Genomic DNA, 21,625 nt, shown 5'->3' with positions numbered 1-21,625 from the left:
TTCTCCACACCTTGCTGATTCTTCCACCATTAATTGGTGTAATGTGGCATTTGGGTTAAGATGTCTTGATGACTGTTTTTGGATTCAATCCGTGTGTGGATTGTGATTCGTCCGCCTTCCTTGGAGTGGCCAATTGTGCAAGCTGGCTAGGTTGTCTGTTACCTTGATCCCCAACAGTGCTCGACATCGTAATATTTTCTGTGAATGGCATTCAATCGCTGAGGGTTGATACACGGCGGCAGCTGTGGAGTTCAAACAGACATTCTCCTCGATAGCAGTTTCCTCACCTTTAAAAAAAAGCACGTTTTCCTTCATACGTGGAAGAAAAATATGTGGTCGTGTCACTTCCTGAATAGGTTTTGATTGAACAAATGGCCTGTTCTTTAGTAATCTTCTTCCAATCCTGTAGAACAGGAGATTGATGACTGTGTATTCGTTTTACAGCCTCATTTACCTTCTGAGCTTATGGTTCTTGGGGGTTCTTGCAGCAGGAGGGCTTGCCTACAACTTGGTATTGCCAGAGAGATAACATGGAATCACAGAATAGGTTATCTCGTGGAGTATTCTTTTAAAGGTGTTACTCGTATTACCAAGGCAGCAGTCCTTTCTTCACCCATTACATTTTGATGTTGTTGTTAATATGTAAATACCTGTTTGTGGATCGGAGTTCAATCGTATTCCATGAAGTTGTTTGCAGGAAAACGTCAGCAAGGATGGCTTTAGAGATTTAAAAACTTGGAGATACGCATGCAAATTGGAAAGATAGAAACTACAGATTATATTTCTGGAGATAGAGCATGTTCATTGCAGAGCAATGGAAGGCATTAAATGGAATAGCAACACATATCAGACTAGTATAAGATTGCTGCTGCTGCTGCTGCTGCTACTACTACTACTACTACTACTACTACTACTACTACTACTACTACTACTACTACTACTACTACTACTACTACTACTACTACTACTATGATGACTACCATCCATCACTGTAATACCCCCAATTATTACTACCATCTTGAAGATTCAGCCAGTGTCCGTTTGTGGCCCAAGTCTTTGATGACATGGCTCGAGAGGCCTTGAAATTCACTGAGAGAAGCAGGAATTTGGAATTTAATCAAGGTAATAGCGAGAGCTTGGCTACTCTCCGTGAAAGACACCGTGAGATATTCAACATCCACTAACTCGTACTAGCAGATGGAATCCCAGGACACTTAGTTTAATGTCAATCTGAGGGATGGTGCACTTTGTGATGCAACAACGTGCATGCGAAGCACTCATCGGGTGGTTTATCATCAAGTCGGATGCCAAACCCAGGCTCGACAACTCAAATGTAGGTGTGCTTCCTCAGCTCTATCCTATTTGATTACAAGATAAAATAACTGGTGATTATAAAAGAAAAGGGTGAAATTCAATAATTCAGAATGTATTTAGAAAATATTATTTGAAAAGAAAGAGAGATGGACCAGTCTCTGGCTTGAGATGCAGCACTGGGGTGATGGGTTCAATGTCCCCTCACCTCTAGTTTTCTTCTATGTAGAAATGTTATCCATGTGTTCATAAATGCCATTGAGAAGTTTGTCCATTTCACCTGCTCCTCCGATAGCAACAATATTTGATGACCGTATTCCTCCTGGGATTGCTTAGGTTTTCCGTTAAGCTGATCTTGGCAACATTTCTTTGTAATCTGTCGAATGGACAGAGAGAAGAATAGCAATGCATATAATTACCATCGCCAAAGGAGAGGGTATTGAATTTGGGTCCGTTTGTTACTTGGCAATCATTATTTTATTTTTTTTGCAAGTATGTTGATTGCCTCCATTTGTTTGTTAGTGTGTTTGTCTACTTGTACGTTTGTTTGTCTGTGCGCTCGCCTCCAGCCCAAACCACTCAACTGATCATTCTGAAATCTTCAGAGATTAATGTCACTGAACCTGCAACGGTCGCACATTGAAGTTTCTTAAAATTTGGTCGACCGAAAAGGTCTCCATTGGCCAATAGGCCAATTTGAGCCAAATTTTCTAAAATCCTCAAATATCATCTGATTGACTTGAAATTTGAACAGAATTTGCAAATCAGGTCAGTGAATTCGACCACCTATTATTTTTTGAGGTTATCTTAGGTCAACAGGTCAACATTGGCCATAAGGTCAACTCAAAATAGGCCAAATTTATATGTTGTTTCTAAAATTCTCAATTTTCATCCGATTGACTTGAAATCTGAAGAACATTTGCACATGAGTTCGCCAAACTCAATCAAATATTCATTTTGAGGTCAACCTAAACCAAAAGGTCAACATAGGCCAAATTTTCTGAAATCCGCAATTTTCATCCGATTGACTTGAAATTTGAAGAGCATTTTCATGTCAGGTCAGTGAATTCAATCACCTGTTACTTTTGAGGTTATCTTAGGTCAAAACATCAACATAGGCCATAAGGTCAATTTGTGCCAAATTTTCTAAAATCCTAAATTTTCATCCGATTGACTTAAAATTTGAAGAGCATTTTCATGTCAGGTAGCTGCTTCAACTACCAATTAATTTTAAGGTCAAAAAGTCAACACAGGCCTAATTTCTAAAATTTAGGTCAGGTATAGGAGCATGCACTGGAGCAGCATGTCGCCATGTCCACTTTCCGCCGGTACTCCAGGGGCCTCCATCTGGCCATCTCCCAGGCAGATGCCTAGCCCATCACATCTCCTTAAGATGCTGATCAACCTGCTGCAACCATGAAGCACGTGATCGGCCCATTGGCCTCCTCCACTCACGAGACTCCCTCGCTGAGAGAATCTGGTTAGGGGGATCAGCATCAGGAAAATGAGCCACATGTCCTTACAGCCGAAGCTGATGCTCACGGACTACACAAGTAAGAAAACTCATTTAAGTCTCACTGAGCATCCGCTCATTGAACACAAATTCCAACCAGTGAGACCCAAGTATTCTCCGAAGAGACCTGGCACCAAAAGTATTAAGGCTCCATCTGAGATCCCTGGTCAGAGTCCAAGTCTCACATCCATAGAGCAAGACTGGAAGCACCAAGGACCAGAAGACTCGGACTTTGGTTATCCCGCACAGGTACTGGCAGCAGCACACCCTTTATCTTTATCCCTCTGTAATTTCCACAGCTCTGCACATCACCCTTATTCTTGAAAATCGGAACCAGTACACTTAATCTCCACTCCTCCGGCATCCTCTCACTTTCCAAGACTTTATTAAACAATCTGGTTAACAACCCCACTGCCATCTCTCCTAAGCACTTCCATTCCTCCACTGGTATACCATCTGGGCCAACCGCCTTTCCACTTTTCATCTTCTTCATAGCAGTCCTCACTTCATCCTTACTGATCCACCCCCCTTCCAGATTCACTATCTCCACTTCTTCCAACCTTCTCTCTCTCATTTTCTTCATTCATCAGCTCCTCAAAGTACTCCATCCACCTTCTCAACACACTCTCCTCGCTCGTCAGCACATTCCCATTTGCGTCCTTTATCACCCTAACATGCAGCACATCCTTCCCAGCTCGGTCCCTCTGTCTTGCCAATCGGTATAAATCCTTTTCCCCTTCTTTTGTATCCAACTTCTCATACAGCTCGTCATATGCCTTTTCCTTGGCCTTAGCCACCTCTCTTTTTGCTTTTCGATGCCACTCCTTGTACTCCTGCCTACTTTCTTCATCTCCCTGACTATCCCACTTCTTTTTCGCCAACCCCTTCTTCCTTATACTTTTCTGTACTTCCTCATTCCACCACCAAGTCTCCTTATCTTCCTTCCTCTGTCCAGATGTCACACCAAGTACCTTCCTAGCTATCTCCCTCACAACTTCTGCTGTCGTTGCCCAATCATCCCACCCATCTTTACCACCATCCAACGCCTGTCTCACCTCCTCCCTAAATTTCACGCAACAGTCTTCCTCCTTCAGCTTCCACCATCTGGTCCTTGGTTCAGCCCTCACTCTCTTCCTCAACCTCACCTCTAAAGTCATCCTACAGACCACCAATCGATGCTGTCGAGCTACACTCTCCCCTGCCACAACCTTACAGTCACTAATCTCTTTCAGGTTGCATCTCCTACTTAAGATGTATTCCACCTTTGTGCACTTTCCTCCACTCTTGTATGTCACCCTGTGTTCCTCCTTCTTCTTGAAATACGTGTTTACCACTGCCATTTCCATTCTTTCTGCAAACTCTACCACCATTTGCCCTTCCACATTTCTCTTGTTGAGACCGTACCTCCCCATCACCTCCTCATCCTCTTTATTCCCTTCCCCAACATGTCCATTGAAATCTGCTCCAATCACCACTCTTTCATCCTTGGATACACTCTCCACCACTTCATCTAACTCACTCCAGAAATCTTCTTTATATTCCATCTCACACCCCATATGTGGGGCATATGCACTGATGACATTCATCATCACCCCTTCATTTTCCAACTTCACACTCATCACTCGGTCAGACACTCTCCTCACCTCCAATACCCTCTTGACATAATCTTCCTTCAGGATTACCCCGACACCATTTCTCCTCCCATCCACACCATGGTAGAACAGTTTGAAACCACCTCCAATGCTCCTCGCCTTACTCCCCATCCACTTGGTCTCTTGTACACATAGTATGTCCACCTTTCTTCTCTCCATCATATCAGCCAACTCTCGCCCTTTGCCAGTCATCGTCCCAACATTCAGAGTTCCAACTCTCACCTGCACACTTCTACCCTTCCCCCTCTCCCACTGCCTCCGGACTCGCCTTCCCCGTCTCCTTCTCCTCCTTCGCCCAGCAGTAGCACAATTTCCACTGGTACCCTGCTGACCACCGGTACCGGTGGCGGTCGTTGCTAACCCGGGCCTCGACCGATCCGGTATGGAAATTCGTTTTGTTGTCCGCATAATGATTTGGCATAGGTTTTTACGCCGGATGCCCTTCCTGACGCAACCCTGGTCGCCTCTTAGGACACACAGGGATATGGTACACCTATTCTAACCGGGGCATACACCGGGCCCAGTACAACTGGTGCTCATTTCGCCGACCTCGGAAGGATGGCAGGCTGAGTCAACCCCCTGGTGTTTTCGACTTGGTTTTATATATACATACATACATATATATATATATATATATATATATATATATATATATATATATATATATATATACACATTATATATATATACATATACATACATATATTAATTCAGTGTCCCACCGGGGCTTGAACTCAGGACCTCTTGGGTCCCAAGCCACTGCCCTAACCACTGCGCCAACACCAGGCTTATTGCATTTTTTTTTTTTTTCCATTAAAACTAAAACATGGTTGCGAAAATACAACTTTACGGGAAAACAGCTCGCTCAAACACTGTCAAATTTTATTCACAGGTGGGCAATGAAAGTCTAGAGTCAAAATCAAGCATTATGCATTATGATGCACATTCAAGCATTATGATGTCATCGGTCAAAATTACATATTTTCCATTATAAATCAAAAAAGGTTAGGAATATGCGTGTTTACTATGGAAGACATATATCAAGTCCTTTATTGGCTTTCATTTGATACCATGACCTTTGACCTTCCGTCCTGGCCTTGACAGGTCAAAATCATTTTACGGTCTTAACTTCGTCAAAAATGGTTTAATTGACTTCAAACTAAGACTAAAATATTCCTTATTCTATTCCTTATAATCAACATTCAGGTTAAGGATATATCAAATTTAAATTTGATCCCCAAAATAGCTTTATGCCTTTTTTAACTTTATGCCAAGAGGGATATTTTTTTTCTTGATCTCATTTCTAAACAGGACTGTCATTGAGCATTCTAGTCTTGATGCATTTTGTCTGTGATGCTCCTGCTGCCGCATGAAAATGTGCAGTCTGTTAAGGGATGTCACAAACCTCTCTCCTGTAAATTTATTCCTGGCAGGCCTGTTGGATGCTTTGGGCATGCTGAGCATACAAGAGGATTGTGAGTTTGCCTTGGTGGTTTTTGTCGATACATGGATGAGCCGGACTTGGATATTGTGAACTGGTATTACTTCTTGTAATGGGGACTGGCAGGGTAGCTTGAATGTCCGCGCACTCACCTTTGAGCTGTCTAGCTGGGTTCAAATCTCGACCGAGCTATAAACTGTCATCTTTGTATTTTGCACGCTCGGAGACACATCGATATGTACGCCGTCCCTCGGGATGTTAATCAGGAGGACCCATTGACCAGCACTGACGTCGGTGGATGTTGAAGATCTCGCGGTGCCTTTTGCCAAGAGTAGACATGTTATTGCTTGCATCTTGAACAAATTATAAATTCATGTCACATTCAGTTGAATATCATGCCTGACCAGCCAGTTTGTGAAAGACTTGAAGCAAAACGTTCCACAGCTGACCTCACAAGAAGTTGGGAATAATTGTGGCTGTTCAGAATAGTAGGAATAGTAGTATTTTGTAATTGTGGTGGTGGTGGTAGTAGTCGTTGTTTTTTTTAGTTGTATTCCTGTTCTTAGATGATTTGAATGTTCAGCCTTTTATATATTGATCTCTAAAGTCTAGAGCATGAAGTACTTCTCTGGTGCACATTTGAAAAATTGTAATCGATTGCCTGCTGTGTGCCGCATGCTTAAAATGGCCACCCACACCGTAGGCGCTTCGTCCGTGCGAATCCAAGGTGATTATCCACAGGCGATTGAACGAACACACAATAATGCAAGTCCCAGGCCTTTTCAAAGTGGAGTAAAAACAGAACGGAGAACTGGTCTTAATAGTGTACTACAGTATAGTACATGTAGTCCTGCATCAGCTTCCAACTAGAACAATGGATGGAATCAACAGAAGGTTCATCGAAGTCTGCCAGCCACATTGGGAAGCAAGGACAAGCTGACGTTTCGAGTGTTGAACCAAAATCGGAGCAAAAAAGGCCAGAGTCGTGGAAGAGGGCATTGCCGTCGCACAATATTTGAAACATATCAACATAATTTCCTACTTTAAGATTTTTTTGGAGCCCGAACTTGTTTTCCTGATTTCTGATTGTTTTTTTTCTTCTGCAAGGCCTTGTTATGATGACCGCCGATGGACCCATGCATTCAGAAGGCAGTGGCGGTTATTGCCTTGGCCCTCTGGAGGGTGTCCATCATGTTAAAGTCCTTGTGGTTATTCTGAGGAACACTAAAGTTATGTCGACAGCTCCTTGTACACTCGATTGTGAGGCGAACGCAAGGTGCATCTTGAGCCCCTGAGCTTGTTATTTAGATTTTCCAGAGGGAGGGTAGTGGTGCATCAAAGTATGGCCAGATTGGCAGGCAGCACAGACTTGTAGTCTGACTTCCTAGGCTCTCGCTTTACCTTCCACTTTGTTTACGGGTAAAGACCATAAAGCCTGTTTTAATTAAATCACTCTGTTGTGTCCGTCAGACTTTCTTTCCAAGTTCAGGTTGTTCTCACTACTATTGTTCCAAGTGTAGCTTCTTGGTATGTTCGTTCGATCTGAATTTTAAAAGCTTAAATGACCATGTACTTGTAAAAACCTGGTTCAGACAAACATGTCTCTTCCATCTTCAGACATGGAAATTATATTACCAGGTCATTTGTACCTTCAAGCTTGGATGAAATTGAGATCCTTTTTAAATAAAAAATAAATAAATGTATTCAACTTCATCTCATTCACATGATCTGTTAACTTGTGTATATTTTAATTTAACAAGCTTATCATCCACACGCCATCACAACAAACATCCACATACGTACCTTTTAATTAATTTAATAATTTATGGGTTACGATGATGATTTTTGTGGCCAGGGTAAGTGGACTATCCTTGTAGAGAGCGACGATACTGATGAAGCAGTCCCTGTGCAAGGTTGGTGGTTCGGATTATGCTGGGTGGTTTCGCAAATGCCTCTAAGCTATCCTGTCAGCCCATTGGCTGAAATGCCTTCTCGAAAAAAATACTGTGTAATATTTTGCACTCGAAAGACTGCAGACGGGGCAGCCGGCTTAATGTGAATTCCAAGGTTTAATGTGATCTCAAATGCAGCACGGCACCGAAAAAGCATTTTCAATCTAAATGTATTTCTCCCGTGAATCAAACCCAGAATCCAGACATATCCAAGAGGCCATAATCTGCCCATCCGATACGTCCTTACTATTGCATGACTATGTCCCCTCCAAGCTGTCGTTTCTCTTGCACATCTGAAAATTGTGCAGAAAATCCTTCCCACCACTTATTCCCTCCTCCCTGGGTCATCAATGGCAACTCTCACTCTTCCTCCCTTCTTCCTTGCCTCCCCTTCCTCCCGCAGGATCTCGGTGTGTGATGAAGATAAGTTTGGACATAATGAGTTCATCGGGGAAACGCGCATTCCACTGAAAAAAGTCAAACCCAACCAGACCAAAAACTGCAACATTTGCTTGGAGAGACAATTACCGGTACTCATGTTTGTCTGTTACTGCTGCAGTAAATAGGTATACATTTCCATTGTCATTAACATGATGTGTCACCTTAAGGTCATATCACGCTTTGATCTGTTGCATCTGCATCCATGTACAGTCACGGTAATGTGCTGTGCTCATTCACCCACAATCGCTTGAATGGGGTTTGAGAGCCTATTCCTCTTCAAATTGACTTTCAGGGCAGGTGTACCTTTCTATTTTATGTCTCCCCTCCTCCTACAGACCAGGCAGGGCATGTACGATTGTGAATCCTTCATTTTTCTTCTCCTCTTTCGTTCTTTCTTTCCAACAAGTTACAATTGCATACCATTCATTCGTTTCTGAACCAATCCTCTTCAAATTTGTAAATGAAGAAACCCTTTTTTCTTTTCTCGATTTCGGCCCCGTTCAAATTTCAAGGTTTTAAACTTCAAGGTGTCAAAGTAAAGGCGAAACGATGAATCACACTTTTTGCCTTGCCCATCCCCTTGTATTTGAGTCGATCAAGATGAGATTTGGCATAAATTTGCTTTAGAACAATCCAAATCATGATGTTGATGAGCAATCTGGATTATATGCAGGGGTCAATTGTACAGAAATTAAAGTTTCTGGCTTTGCAGGCATTTATTTTTTATTGAAGCCGTTCCACACAAAGCTTTGCCACAGCTCTTCAGACTAAAGCAAGAAGATGTTGGTCATCTTAGTTTCAGGATTTATCAAAAGTTTATGTTTTCACATGTTGATTGATGTTGATTGATTGATTGATTGATTCATAGTTGATGATGCACATTCTGTGGTTTCAGCAGCCTTCTTGGAAGGGTTAAGCCAGCCTACTTGTAGCCTGATCCGACCTCACTAATTGGTAAACCTGTCTTATGTGGACAAAATACTCTGCATTCAGGTTTCGTAGGAGCACTATTTTGTGATTGTCAATAACCTTGAGTATGTGGCCACCTGTTTTATGTGGCCACTTCGTTATTGTTTGCATTTACCTGCATTTGTAAAATGTTTTCATGCATTTTAATCAGTTCTGACTTAGGTTTTCAAGAAGGTGACTTGATTTTTACATGGGTCAAGGGAAAAATCTGGTCCAACAAAGGAATGATAATTTCAAGGTGTTAGATCACAGGTTGTCTACACTTGTCATTTTTGGTTCACGAAAAAATATTTTCACAAAAAAAAGTGACCACTATATTCGTTATTGTTGTGTGTCTGTCTGTCTGTCTGTCTGTCTGTATGTCTGTCTGTCTGTCTGTATGTCTGTCTGTCTGGATGTCTGTCTGTCTGTATGTCTGTTGGGTAGTCAATCCAGTCGAAAAAAAATTTTTTCAAAAAAAAAAAATTGAAATTTGATCTACCCTTATCATCAGTATTTCTATCAATGTTTGTTTGGGTAGTCGATCCAGTCGAAAAAAAAAATTAAAAAAATATATATTTTTTGAAATTTATTCTACCCTTAGTATCAGTTTTTCCGTTGATATGTTTGTTGGGTAGTCAATCGAGTCGAAATTTATTTTTTTAAATTTGTTCTACCCTTATTATCAAGTATTTTAAATGGCGATTTCGATGAAACTTGGTTGATAGGTTCATACCATGACCTCGTTGTGTGCAAATGAGAACCGTTGCTATGGACACCACCGTTGCCGAGCAACGGGACTTTGTATTTTTTGAAAAATCAAAAAATTTATTTTTTCGAAAATCAAAAATCGGACCACGAGTGACTGTGGGCAGTACATTCAGCCATATTGTCAAAAATTTCCAGCCGGATCCTATGAAAACTGTCGGAGAAGAAAAACTTTGAATGAACCCTGGTCGAAAACAATAAAATAACGAAGTTCGTTATATCTCAGAAACTGAGTCAGATATGCATGAAACTGGTATGGTAGGTTCATGGTATGTCCTAGTTATGTGTGAGAAAGAACCGTTGCTATGGACCCCTCTGTTACCTAGCAATGGCTGAAAAACCTCTAAATGTGGGGGTATTTTAACGAAAAAACAATTTGCAGCATTAACCCTTGAAGCTAGAATCATGAATTTTCTTGTGCTTAATCCTCAGGTCATTCCCCATCGAACGGGCCCATCACGTCAGGTTCTATTGGGTAGTCGACTACCCATGTCCGCCTACCGGCTTGTCTGTTGGGAAGTCGATGTAGTCGAAAAAACTTTTCAAAATAATTTTTTTTTGAAATTTGTTCTACCCTTATTATCACTTTTTCAGTCGATATGTTGAGTAGTCGATCCAGTCGAAAATGTTTTTGTTTTTTTTAAAATTTTGAAATTTGTTCTACCCTTATAATGAGTTTTTCCGTCGATATGTTTGTCTGTCTGTCTGTCTGTTCGGTCCAGTGCTCCATTAATACATTGGCGATTTTGATGAAACTTTTTGGGTAGGTTCATACCATGACCAAGTTGTGTGCAAATGAGAACCGTTGCTATGGACACCACCGTTGCCAAGCAACGGGACTTTTAATTTTTTGAAAAATCATAAAAAAATATTTTTTCTAAAATAAAAAATCGGGCCATGAGTGACTGTGGGTAGTACATTCAGCCATATTCTCAAAAATTTCCAGCCGAATCCTATGAAAACTGTCGGAGAAGATAGACTTTGAATGAACCCCAGTCGAAAACAATAAAATAACGAAGTTCGTTATATCTCAAAGACTATGAGTCAGATATACATGAAACTGGTATGGAAGGTTCATGGTATGTCCTAGTTATGTGTGAGAAAGAACCGTTGCTATGGACCCCTCCGTTGCCTAGCAACGGCCGAAAAAATTCTAAATGTGGGGTATTTTAACGAAAAAACAAACTGCAGCATTAACCCTTGAAGCTCGAATCCTGAATTTTCTTGTGCTTAATCCTCAGGTCATTCCCCATCGATCGGGCCCATCACATCAGGTTCTATTGGGTAGGCGACTACCCATGTCCGCCGACCGGCTTGTTTGTCTGTCTGTCTGTCCCTCTGTTCGGTCCAGTGCTCCGTTAATACAATGGCGATTTTGATGAAACTTGGTTGGTAGGTTCATACCATGACCGAGATGTGTGCAAATGAGAACCGTTGCTATGGACACCACCGTTGCGTAGCAACAGGACTTTGAAATTTTAGAAAAATCATAAAAAAATTATTTATTCGAAAACCAAAAATCGGGCCACGAGCGACTGTGGGCAGTACATTCCGACATATTGTAAAAAATTTCTAGCCGGATCCTATGAAAACTGTCAGAGAAGATAGACTTTGAATGAACCCTGGTCGAAAACAATAAAAAAACGAAGTTCGTTATATCTCAGAGACTATGAGTCAAATATACATGAAACTGGTATGGTTGGTTCATGGTATGTTCAAGTTATGTGTGAGAAAGAACCGTTGCTATAGACCCCTCCGTTGCCTACCAACGGCCGAAAAACCTCTAAATGTGGGGGTATTTTAACGAAAAAACAATCTGAAGCATTAACCATTGAAGCTGGAATCATGAAATTTCTTGTGCGTAATCCTCAGGTCATTCCCTATCGAACGGGCCCAACATGTCAGGTTCTATTGGGTAGTCGACTACCCATGTCCGCCTACCGGCTTGTCTGTCTGTCTGCCTGTTCGGTCCAGTTCTCCGTTAATACTATGGCGATTTCGATTAAACTTGGTTGGTAGGTTCATACCATGACCTAGTTGTGTACAAATGAGAACCGTAGCTATGGACACCACCGTTGCCTAGCAATGGGACTTTGAAATTTTTGAAAAATCATAAAAAAACTTATTTTTTCGAAAATCAAAAATCGGGTCATGACAGACTGTGGGCAGTACATTCAGCCATATTGTCAAAAATTTCCAGCCGGATCCTATGAAAACTATCGGAGAAGATAGACATTGAATGAACCCTGGTCGAAAACAATAAAAAAAACGAAGTTCGTTATATCTCAGAGACTATGAGTCAGATATACATCAAACTGGTATGGTAGGTTCATGGTATGTCCTAGTTATGTGTGAGAAGAACCGTTGCTATGGACCTCTCCGTTTCCTCACAACGGCTGGAAAACCTCTAAATGTGGGGGTATTTTAACGTAAAAAACAATCTGTAGCATTAACCCTTGAAGCTAGAATCATGAATTTTCTTGTGCTTAATCCTCAGGTCATTACCCATCAAAGGGGCCCATCGCGTCAGGTTCTATTGGGTAGTCGACTACCCATGTCCGCCTACCGGCTTGTCTGTCTGTCTGTCTGTCCTGAGCATAGCTCCTTGGGTTTTGATGTGATCCTGATGAAATTTTGGTGGGACGTTTATATCATGATCTAGTTGTGTTTTCCTGAAAATGGGCATGGTGCACCCATTATGGGTGGAGCCACGCCCAAAAACGTGTTTTTAGGGGGTAGCTGATTTCAATTTGCAACTTCTCCTAAGGGGTTTGTCGAATCTGACAGGGGTTTCATTATCTGGTTAGCCCATTGGCACCTGCATCGCCCCACAGAGCTCGATTTTTCATTTTCATCGCAAGGTCAAGGCCACAAGGTCAAGGTCACAAGGTCACGAACTTTTAAAATCTCGAATTTTGACATAAAAATAATACGACCACCCAAACTTTGAGAGCTGGGATAACAATATTTTTATGCATAATCTCGAGGTCATTCCCCACCTAAAGTCTTGAAACCATTTTGCTCTATCTCGAACACCTTGCCCGTGGCGCCCCCTTCAAGATTGTTTTTACGCTGACTTCATCAAAGTATGGATAATCCGAGGAGTGTGAAATGCCATGTAGCCTATATGACGTTATATTGTTCCTGGAATGTTCCAGACGAAGTTTTGCATCAAAGGTGATAATCCTTGACCTTTGACCTTTAAAGTTCACAAAGGTCAAATTTTCAAAGTAGTGGGAATCAAACCGGGTTTTCGACCTTCTTCGACAAACTAACTCCATTAAGCTATAGCACGTATCCTGTTTCTTTATTTTAATGTCCACAACATTGTTTTGTGACCTTTAAAGGTTATGCAAAGGTCAAATTTTTAAAGTTGTTGAACGAAACCGGGTTTTCGACATTTTGCAGCTAATAACCTGTCACTCGTACCACATCATGTTGATCATTTTTATAACTTGGTCAATCATTATCACATTGTCTCAGACTTGTTCATTCTATTTCTTGAGGATTGCAAATTGGGGGAGATGTTTGCGTTTTCTTATGAATGTGTATTGCAATGCCAGTTATTGAGAATGCTCATTGCCGGAGCTTGTGCATGAATAACGTGCAGGACGTAAATGTCGGTGTACTTTAATGCGAGTTCCAAGGACATTTGTTGATAATGAACAAGTTGTATTGGATTTGAACCTGGGCAATAAACATTATGAGCCATCAGTTTCGATGTGAATAGGAAACAGGCCGACTAAAAAATTTATCAGCCAATCTTTCAACGCTTGTGGATTTTCTGATGAATGTTACATGCAGAGGATGTTTGAGCAAAGGTCCTTTTCACACTCGTAGAAACCAAGAAATCAAATTGTATAAACGGGTTTTAAATGATGTTTCTTCAAATTCTAAAGAACCGCATTTGCTCCAGTGTGAACATTCAAATACTTAACCACAGGAAATAGAAAGCCTTTGTTTTCCGACTTTTCATGTTACAGCAAAAGATCGTTAACCGAGACCACTTTGGCTAACCCGCAAAGCTAATGTCTTGTGACCAGGTTTCAAAATACGGCTCAGAGAGCTTGATGGCGTGCGTAGAAAGAAATACCACACAAACGTTCACTCTGCACAAAAGTGAAAACAGTTTGCAATCTTTTGTATCGAATGTTAATGTTTTCTTGCATCTCCCTTTGAATTAGCTGGAAGGATAGTTTATAATCATGCGCGAGTCTGGGTTTGAATCTTCACCCAGGTATAAATTGTCACGCAGGTGTTTTCGCATGCAGAGCGGTTCATCAATATTTTCTGTCACTCAGAGGGACGTTAAACTGGAGACGACGTCTTCCAGCATTAGTTGTCGGAAGATGTTAAAAAATCCCACAGTGTCTTTCGCAAGGAGTAGGCAGGTTATCGCCGGCACCCTGGTCAAACTTCTGACACCTTCAGTAGAATGAATGTCAGGTATATCCAGCTTGTTCATGAAAGACTTGGGCCAAAGACTTTCCCCAGCACACCACACAAGAAATATGGAATAATTGGTGCTGTAGTAGTAGTAGTCGTTTAGTGGTGGTGATGGTGGTGGTGGTGTCCCAATTTTGTATGTGACATCAAGAGGTTTTATAGGCCAATTTGCGTGTTAATAACAACTCGTATGATTATAATTTGTGTCGTGTGATGGCTCCACACGTTCATAATCAACATTCAATGTTGGGTCAGTGCGCAATGCATAGATTGTGAACTTTTGAGAGGTGTGCGGGTTGGAATACCTTCTCCCCAAAAACCGAGGTAGACATTTGTGGTACAAATACATGGCTGATAGTTTATCATTGCTGATACTGCATACCCTCTTTCACTATGAAACATTATCCCTGATATGAGGAAGGTTATTATTATTATTTTTTCAAGGTACAGTAATTTTCCTCCAATCACTGATTTGAGTCCTGCTCAGATATCGGTGGAAGCTGCACTTCACTGTTTAAAGTGACGGTTATCATCATCTTCGTTCAACTAATGCCGACAGATGGGACACCCAGTTTAACGTCCATCCGAAGGACGGCGCACACACATTGATGAATCGCCCTGCCTGTGAAACACCGAGCTGACAGTTGATAGCCGGGTCAAGATTCGAACCCAAGCGAGGCAGCTTCGAGGTGAGTGTGCGTACCTCGAGTACATCCCGCCAGCCAGGGGGCTGTTGTGGAGGCTGTGTGAAAGGATTGCTTTTGAAATGCACAGCTCAGATTTCTCATAAATGTATTTATCCGTTGCTAACAAATATACAAAGGATAATGAAAATAGACAGAAAACAATGAAGAGAGGATGGTAGTGAAGGGATGAAATTGAGTACTAATTTAAGGACAGGAAGGCACCTGGCAATGGCAGACACTTCTTATTATCGATGAGAAATTAAAGTGAAGATTTTGCAATGACCGATTCGCAATGGCAATGGATAATAATGTTATCTACTATGTTACATAAGAAATTGTAATGAAAAATGTACCGAACCTTGGGGTGTTTTATTACCCCCTTTGAATGGCACTAACATTGCGCGGTGTCGATGCAAGTGTGAAGCCAAACGCACATCGAAGGACTTTCACTTTTCAAATCCGATTTTTAAAAATTATTTTTGACATGTGACTTGTAATGGTGGATCATGTGAAAGGAGGTTACTTCCCATGCATGTGACTTTTACTGATGTGATAATGACTTTTCACCTGCTTTCATAGGAGCACAAATATTATCCGTATGCACCATCAGAAAACTGTAATACATCACTGCTTCTTCCCCCAGAGTCGGTTTGACATTTCCCATAGCTGTCGGCCCAAGCGTCGCATCTGCTTTGAGGTGTAAGAATGAAATGGTCAGGATATGACAAATATTCTCCCCTTTTCTTTACACGTGCCTGAAAAGCACCTGTCCTGCATTCCCTCACCACGAGTCCACCACATTAGCATTCTCCGGGCTTCGGCTTGTACCGGCACAGGGCCTTGAAATCTCGACGACCAATCATCCGTTAATCCTGCAGCTACGACCACTCAAGAACCTCGAAAATAATTGTTTGATTCTGCATATTCTGTCAGGAAGATGGTTGGCCCGGTGTGACGGAGATTCAAATCGGATGTTGATTGTGACGTCATCATCGATAGCGTGGTGGTGGGGCCATTTTTTATGTGCTGGATAAAAATGATTGCCAGATGCACGGCTTTTCTCGACTTCTCGCTTCAAATGAAAACATTCCTTTGAACCTTTGAAAACATTCCGTCGTCAAAAGAAGCTCAAATGTGAAAACACTGATGTGTACTTCTTCAGAACAGGTTGTTGTTTATTTTACTTCCCGATTCTGCAAAAGAGCAATGGTACTTATTCTTGTTACAGGAGAGCTATATTTCACCATGGCGTAAATTACCTTCCATCTCGGTAATAATTGCTCGTAGAGTGGGCAGATGTCATGGGAACAAAGATAATGGGCTGTAATGACCTCTTCTGTATTTCTGCCGTTTTCTTTCCACCGGCAGAGTTACGCGCTCCACTTGAGCAAATAACCATGCTGAAACCGTAATGGTTTCGCGATCTCCATAACCTTTCAGAGCAGCTTATCGCCCACTAACCTCAGGAACCCATCTGCGCATGTAACCTGCATAATCATTAAAGAGTTTTGCTTATGACAACTCAAATGCCGTAGCTTTGTTTACATCAGCATGGGTGAATAGGTGGTGTCGCCCGAAGGTCGATCATCGGAATTGCTATCGATTTAGCATTCCACTTCTTCATGAAAAAACATCCTAAAAGTTCAAGGTTCTATTTCAGCGACAGCGTAATTTTTTCTATTTACAATCACTATATTATTTGCATCCTTATTATTTTCCAAGGCAGTTTGCCCCGTTGGCATTCCATTCTGAACCGATGGCTCATGATGCTCAGAACAGAGGTGAAAATCCTACGCACGACATTCGTTGTCTACTAATGTCCTTGTAATAAACATTGAATAACGATAATGTCTACAAACATATTTGTGCTGCATGTAATTTATCTACGAGCTACACTTTGAGACATATCAATGTAAAATGTGTGTGTGTGTGTGTGTGTGTGTGTGTGTGTGTGTGTGTGTGTGTGTGTGTGTGTGTGTGTGTGTGTGTGTGTGTGTGTGTGTGTGTGTGTGTGTGTGTGTGTTGTTGGGAACTAGATCTACTCTGTTAATGAAATGATAAACAAGCAAGAACATATCCGGTCACAGGCGACGTTTCACCTGCTTCTCAGCGAGCTTACTCAAGCCAATAGACCCGAGCCTCGGCCTGTCTCTGCTTTAATTCCCGAGACGGCAATTAATTTGCACCAGTACAAGAGGTCAATTTCGAAACGTTTTTATTTTGCCGAACCTTTAGCAAAAAATGTCAATCACATCATCGATGGTCTGCTCTGCTCTTTTTATTATTCACCTGTAACCTGATATTGTGTGTATGGGGGTGAGTGGGTGTGGGTGTGTTTGTGTTCGTTCTTGTTTTTGTGTTTCTGGGGCACAAATATGGCTGGGTTCACGTCCATGTTGGACATGGTGATGTGTGGGTTGTGTGATTTGTGAAGTTTCCATTGGGTGTTGTGTATGCATGGGTGTGGTGTTGGAGATCAAGTGTTATTGTTTTTTTACTCACCTTGTTCAGCTGTTTGCACCATCCGGTTTTTATTATACACCCGATATATATATATATATATATATATATATATATATATATATATATATATATATATATATATATATATATATATATATATATATATATATATATATATATATATATATATATATATATATATATATATATACATACATATATATATATATATATATATATATATATATATATATATATATATAAATATATATATATATATATATATATATATATATATAGATACATATATATATATATATACATATATATACATATATATATATATACATATATATATATATATATATATATATATATATATATATATATATATATATATATATATATATTGTTGCGGTTGAGGAAATTCGCAAACCACCATTCAGGTCCTGTAGGTGAGATATCTCTGTAAGTACATGTGTAGTTAGCCCCAAACCCGTTGTTTAGAGGGAATTTATGTGACTCATTCGGGCTGCGACGCTTTGAGATAGCCGTTTTTCTGTTCTATCTTTATTTTGAACCAACCACATCTCAACCGCCATCACACAACAACCACCAACCACAACAACGCCAACAGCTACGATCTTTACCTTCACAACTCGCTCCCGCAAACATCGCATCACCGCCATTCCAAACGGCACCATGGCCATAAACCACCACCTTAAACCCTCCACCACCTTCACCTCTCCTCATTCTGTAGCCATTCCCGCACCACTTGTAATCACCGAGCGTCAGGCTGTCCTGGACTCGTGCAAGACGCGTGCCGAGCCGCGAGTGCAAAATGCAGCCTTTCCGAGGAGAATTCAGATCAGGAATGATATACACCCACTTCTGATCTGTCCAATCAGCAAGCGCGGGGCGGTTTGGCCCCACCTCCAGGCGCGTCAGTGTAGAATCGGGATATGCAAATTTTAGGATCAGGGGAGACTCACGCCCCTTTTCCTCCGTCGAATGGGCGAGCGTGGCTCCACTCCCGAGCTCGTTCTGATCCAGAAATTTGCATGTGGGTTCTCCTGCCGGACTATAAAGCGCCGAGCGCGGGGCGAATTTAGTCAGTTTCAGAAGAGTCAGTTTGGAGAGGTCGGAGAGCCGAGTGGAGCTCGCAGTCTGTTGGGGTTCGGAGTCTGTCGGGGAGCTGCAGAGAGGGGAAGCCTGGAGCTTGGAGCATGGTCGAGTTGGGCTGGAGCGTGGAGTGAGTCGGGAGGCGAGGGCGTACGGGTGGTTTGCTGCAGTCGGCTGAGGAGAATTGGGGAAGAGATCGAATAGCTCGGGTCCGAGGCAAGGAAGACGGCGGTCGGCGACTAGCTCGCAGTGGAGTCGCTCGTCGCGGGACCCAAGCAAGCCAGCTATCCTCTTTCCCCAGAGCATCAACAATTCCCCCCCTTTTTCCCCCCGCGCTGAGATAGTGCGAAAAGGGGGCCCCGTTCCCACCCCACTCCAAGCAGTGCCAACGAAACCCGCGAAGGAGCGCGGAGTCGGGGCACCGTCGCGCTGCCACATTTGCAGCTCATCACAAAAACACGGGTAGGATCCACCCGGTCTCGCGGACCTGACCGCTCTTTCAGGTCCCGCGCAAATATTGGCCCACAGGCCCCGTCTGCCCCCTTGTCTTTGAGGGTGGCCCTTTTCTTTTGCTTTTGAGTAAATGTGTTGTCGGCGCCGTCTGTAAAGTAAAACTGTGTAAGTGTTGCCGTGTGCTCGCATAGTCGGTGGTAGATCTGCATTGTTTCTTTTGTAGCAATTGCTGTAGGTGCATTCTGTTGTAATTGTATATGTGTGCTCTCCGTGTGCCGCGGAATAAATGTGCATCATGTTGAACTGTTTTCCCGTTTCGCTTCGTCTTTTCTTTAATTGAATCTCCATCTTGCTTCACGTAAAGGGTTGGTCGTCGGCTGAATACGCCCGATAATTAATCGAAACTGTCAAGGCCGACGATAACACCGCTCGGTTATCCCGATAGTACGGAACGGGTCGCTTAAAGTGGCCCGTGTCCGGACTCGACCTGCGGCGAGGTGCGATCGCCCGGTCTACCCTCCGCGTGGGTACTTAGGTAGGTCGAATTTGGCGAACAACCCTATCCCACGCGGGGGGCCGATTGGCACAATCGTGGTGAGGCTGAAAGTCCCACCCGTGACTAGCTCCCGGCGTTAGTCCGAGAGGGTCACGACAGAATTGTCCGTCCGGTGGGCGACGTGCCGCGATTCTAGTTACGTGGCCGTGCGCGAATTCGCAACAATGTATATATATATATATATATATATATATATATATATATATATATATATATATATATATATATATATATATATATATATATATATATATATATATATATATATATATATATATCGGGGCGTATTATGTGATATCGGTCGTCCGTCCATCTGTCTATCTGTCTGTCTGTCTGTCTGTCTGTCCATCCGTCCGTCCGTTCCTGTCCACACTCTAACTCCCATAGTTTTCAACTTTCACATTTCATATTTGGTACATAGGTACAGACTGTGGAGACGTGTGTCGCTTCCTCAGTTCGTCATCTAAAGTGGTTGCCATGGCAACCAGGATGCTGTTTTCCATGTAGTAGCACAATTCTGTTTATACCTTCTTCTTATACGCCTGATATATATATATATATATATATATATATATATATATATATATATATATATATATATATATATATATATATATATATATATATATATATATATATATCTTCTTCTTCTTCTTTCGGCTGCTCCTGTACGGGGTCGCCACAGCGGATCATCCGTATGATCCGCATAGTGATTTGGCACATGTTTTACGCCGGATGCCCTTCCTGACGCAACCCTGGTTGCCTCTTACAACACAGGGATATGGTACACCTATTTTAACCGGGATGTACACCGGCCCAGTATACTGGTACTCATTTCGCCGACCTTGGAAGGATGACAGGCTGAGTCAACCCCCTGGTGTATTAATTCAGTGGCCCAACGGGGCTTGAACTCAGGACCTTTTGGATCCCAAGCCGCTGCCCTAACCACTGCGCCAACACCAGGCTTTTATATATATATATTTATATATATATATATATATATATATATATATATATATATATATATATATATATATATATATATATATATATATATATATATATATATATATATATATATATATGGCATATGATGTGTTACCGGTCGTCTGTCCGTCCGTCCGTCCGTCCATCCGTTCCTGTCCGCACTCTAACTCCTAAAGTTTTCAACTCTCACGTTTCATATTTGGTACATAGGTACAGACTGTGGAGACGGTGTGTCACGACATACGTTCATCATCGAAAGTGGTTGCCATGGCAACCAGGATGCTGTTTTCCATGTAGTAGCACAATTCGGTATACACCTTCTTGTTGCCATTTGTAACAGTGGTGTCTATTGTGTGGTTATGTCCACATTCTCCACAGTTAGAGTACCCTCTCGGCTCTTGATATGCCATGCTTCTAGTGTTAATCTGTCATTTGTCCTGAATTGTCACTAGTTGATATCCTGTCCTACAGGGCATGATACTAAACCGGAAACGATCCTTCCGACCCAAAATCAACATGGCATTAAACGTCATGCATATTCTCATACCACTTCGAATCAAATTCCGGATGGCTTCCACAGGCCCACTCCAGTCTTTTTTCACCTCCTATCTGGGGCACAGCAGGGCAGAGACAATGTGCTTGTACAGCGGACTACCATTGGTGCTCACAGATCATGCAGCAATAGCTGATATGGCACACAACCTGTGCCTTGCTGCTTTACGATGGTGTTTAATTCATAATTTAACCAACCTGCTTTTTTGGTCACAAGTAAATGACATATATGTATGTATATATATATAATATATATATATATATATATATATATATATATATATATATATATATATATATATATATATATATATATATATATATATATATATAT

The 21,625-nt window shown here is 41.8% G+C and overlaps 1 protein-coding gene across 2 annotated transcripts in view; it reads left to right on the top strand.

The window, feature by feature from the left end:
* The window catches only part of LOC147011068 (double C2-like domain-containing protein alpha), a 431,659-nt gene that overhangs the window by 372,467 nt on the left and 37,567 nt on the right, over nt 1-21,625 (top strand). For both annotated transcript variants that reach the window (XM_085859768.1, XM_085859769.1), the window contains one exon: nt 8,273-8,399. In XM_085859768.1, the coding sequence (XP_085715894.1) occupies nt 8,273-8,399 (127 nt within the window). The remainder of the gene's footprint in view (nt 1-8,272; nt 8,400-21,625) is intronic.

The sequence above is a fragment of the Eptatretus burgeri genome, chromosome 16, assembly GCF_056783735.1.
Source record: "Eptatretus burgeri isolate ZD-2024b chromosome 16, Ebu_testis_v1, whole genome shotgun sequence".
NCBI classification, from domain to species: Eukaryota; Metazoa; Chordata; class Myxini; order Myxiniformes; family Myxinidae; genus Eptatretus; species Eptatretus burgeri.
Note: the sequence above shows the minus strand (reverse complement) of the source record. Positions and strands in the feature narration are given on the sequence as shown.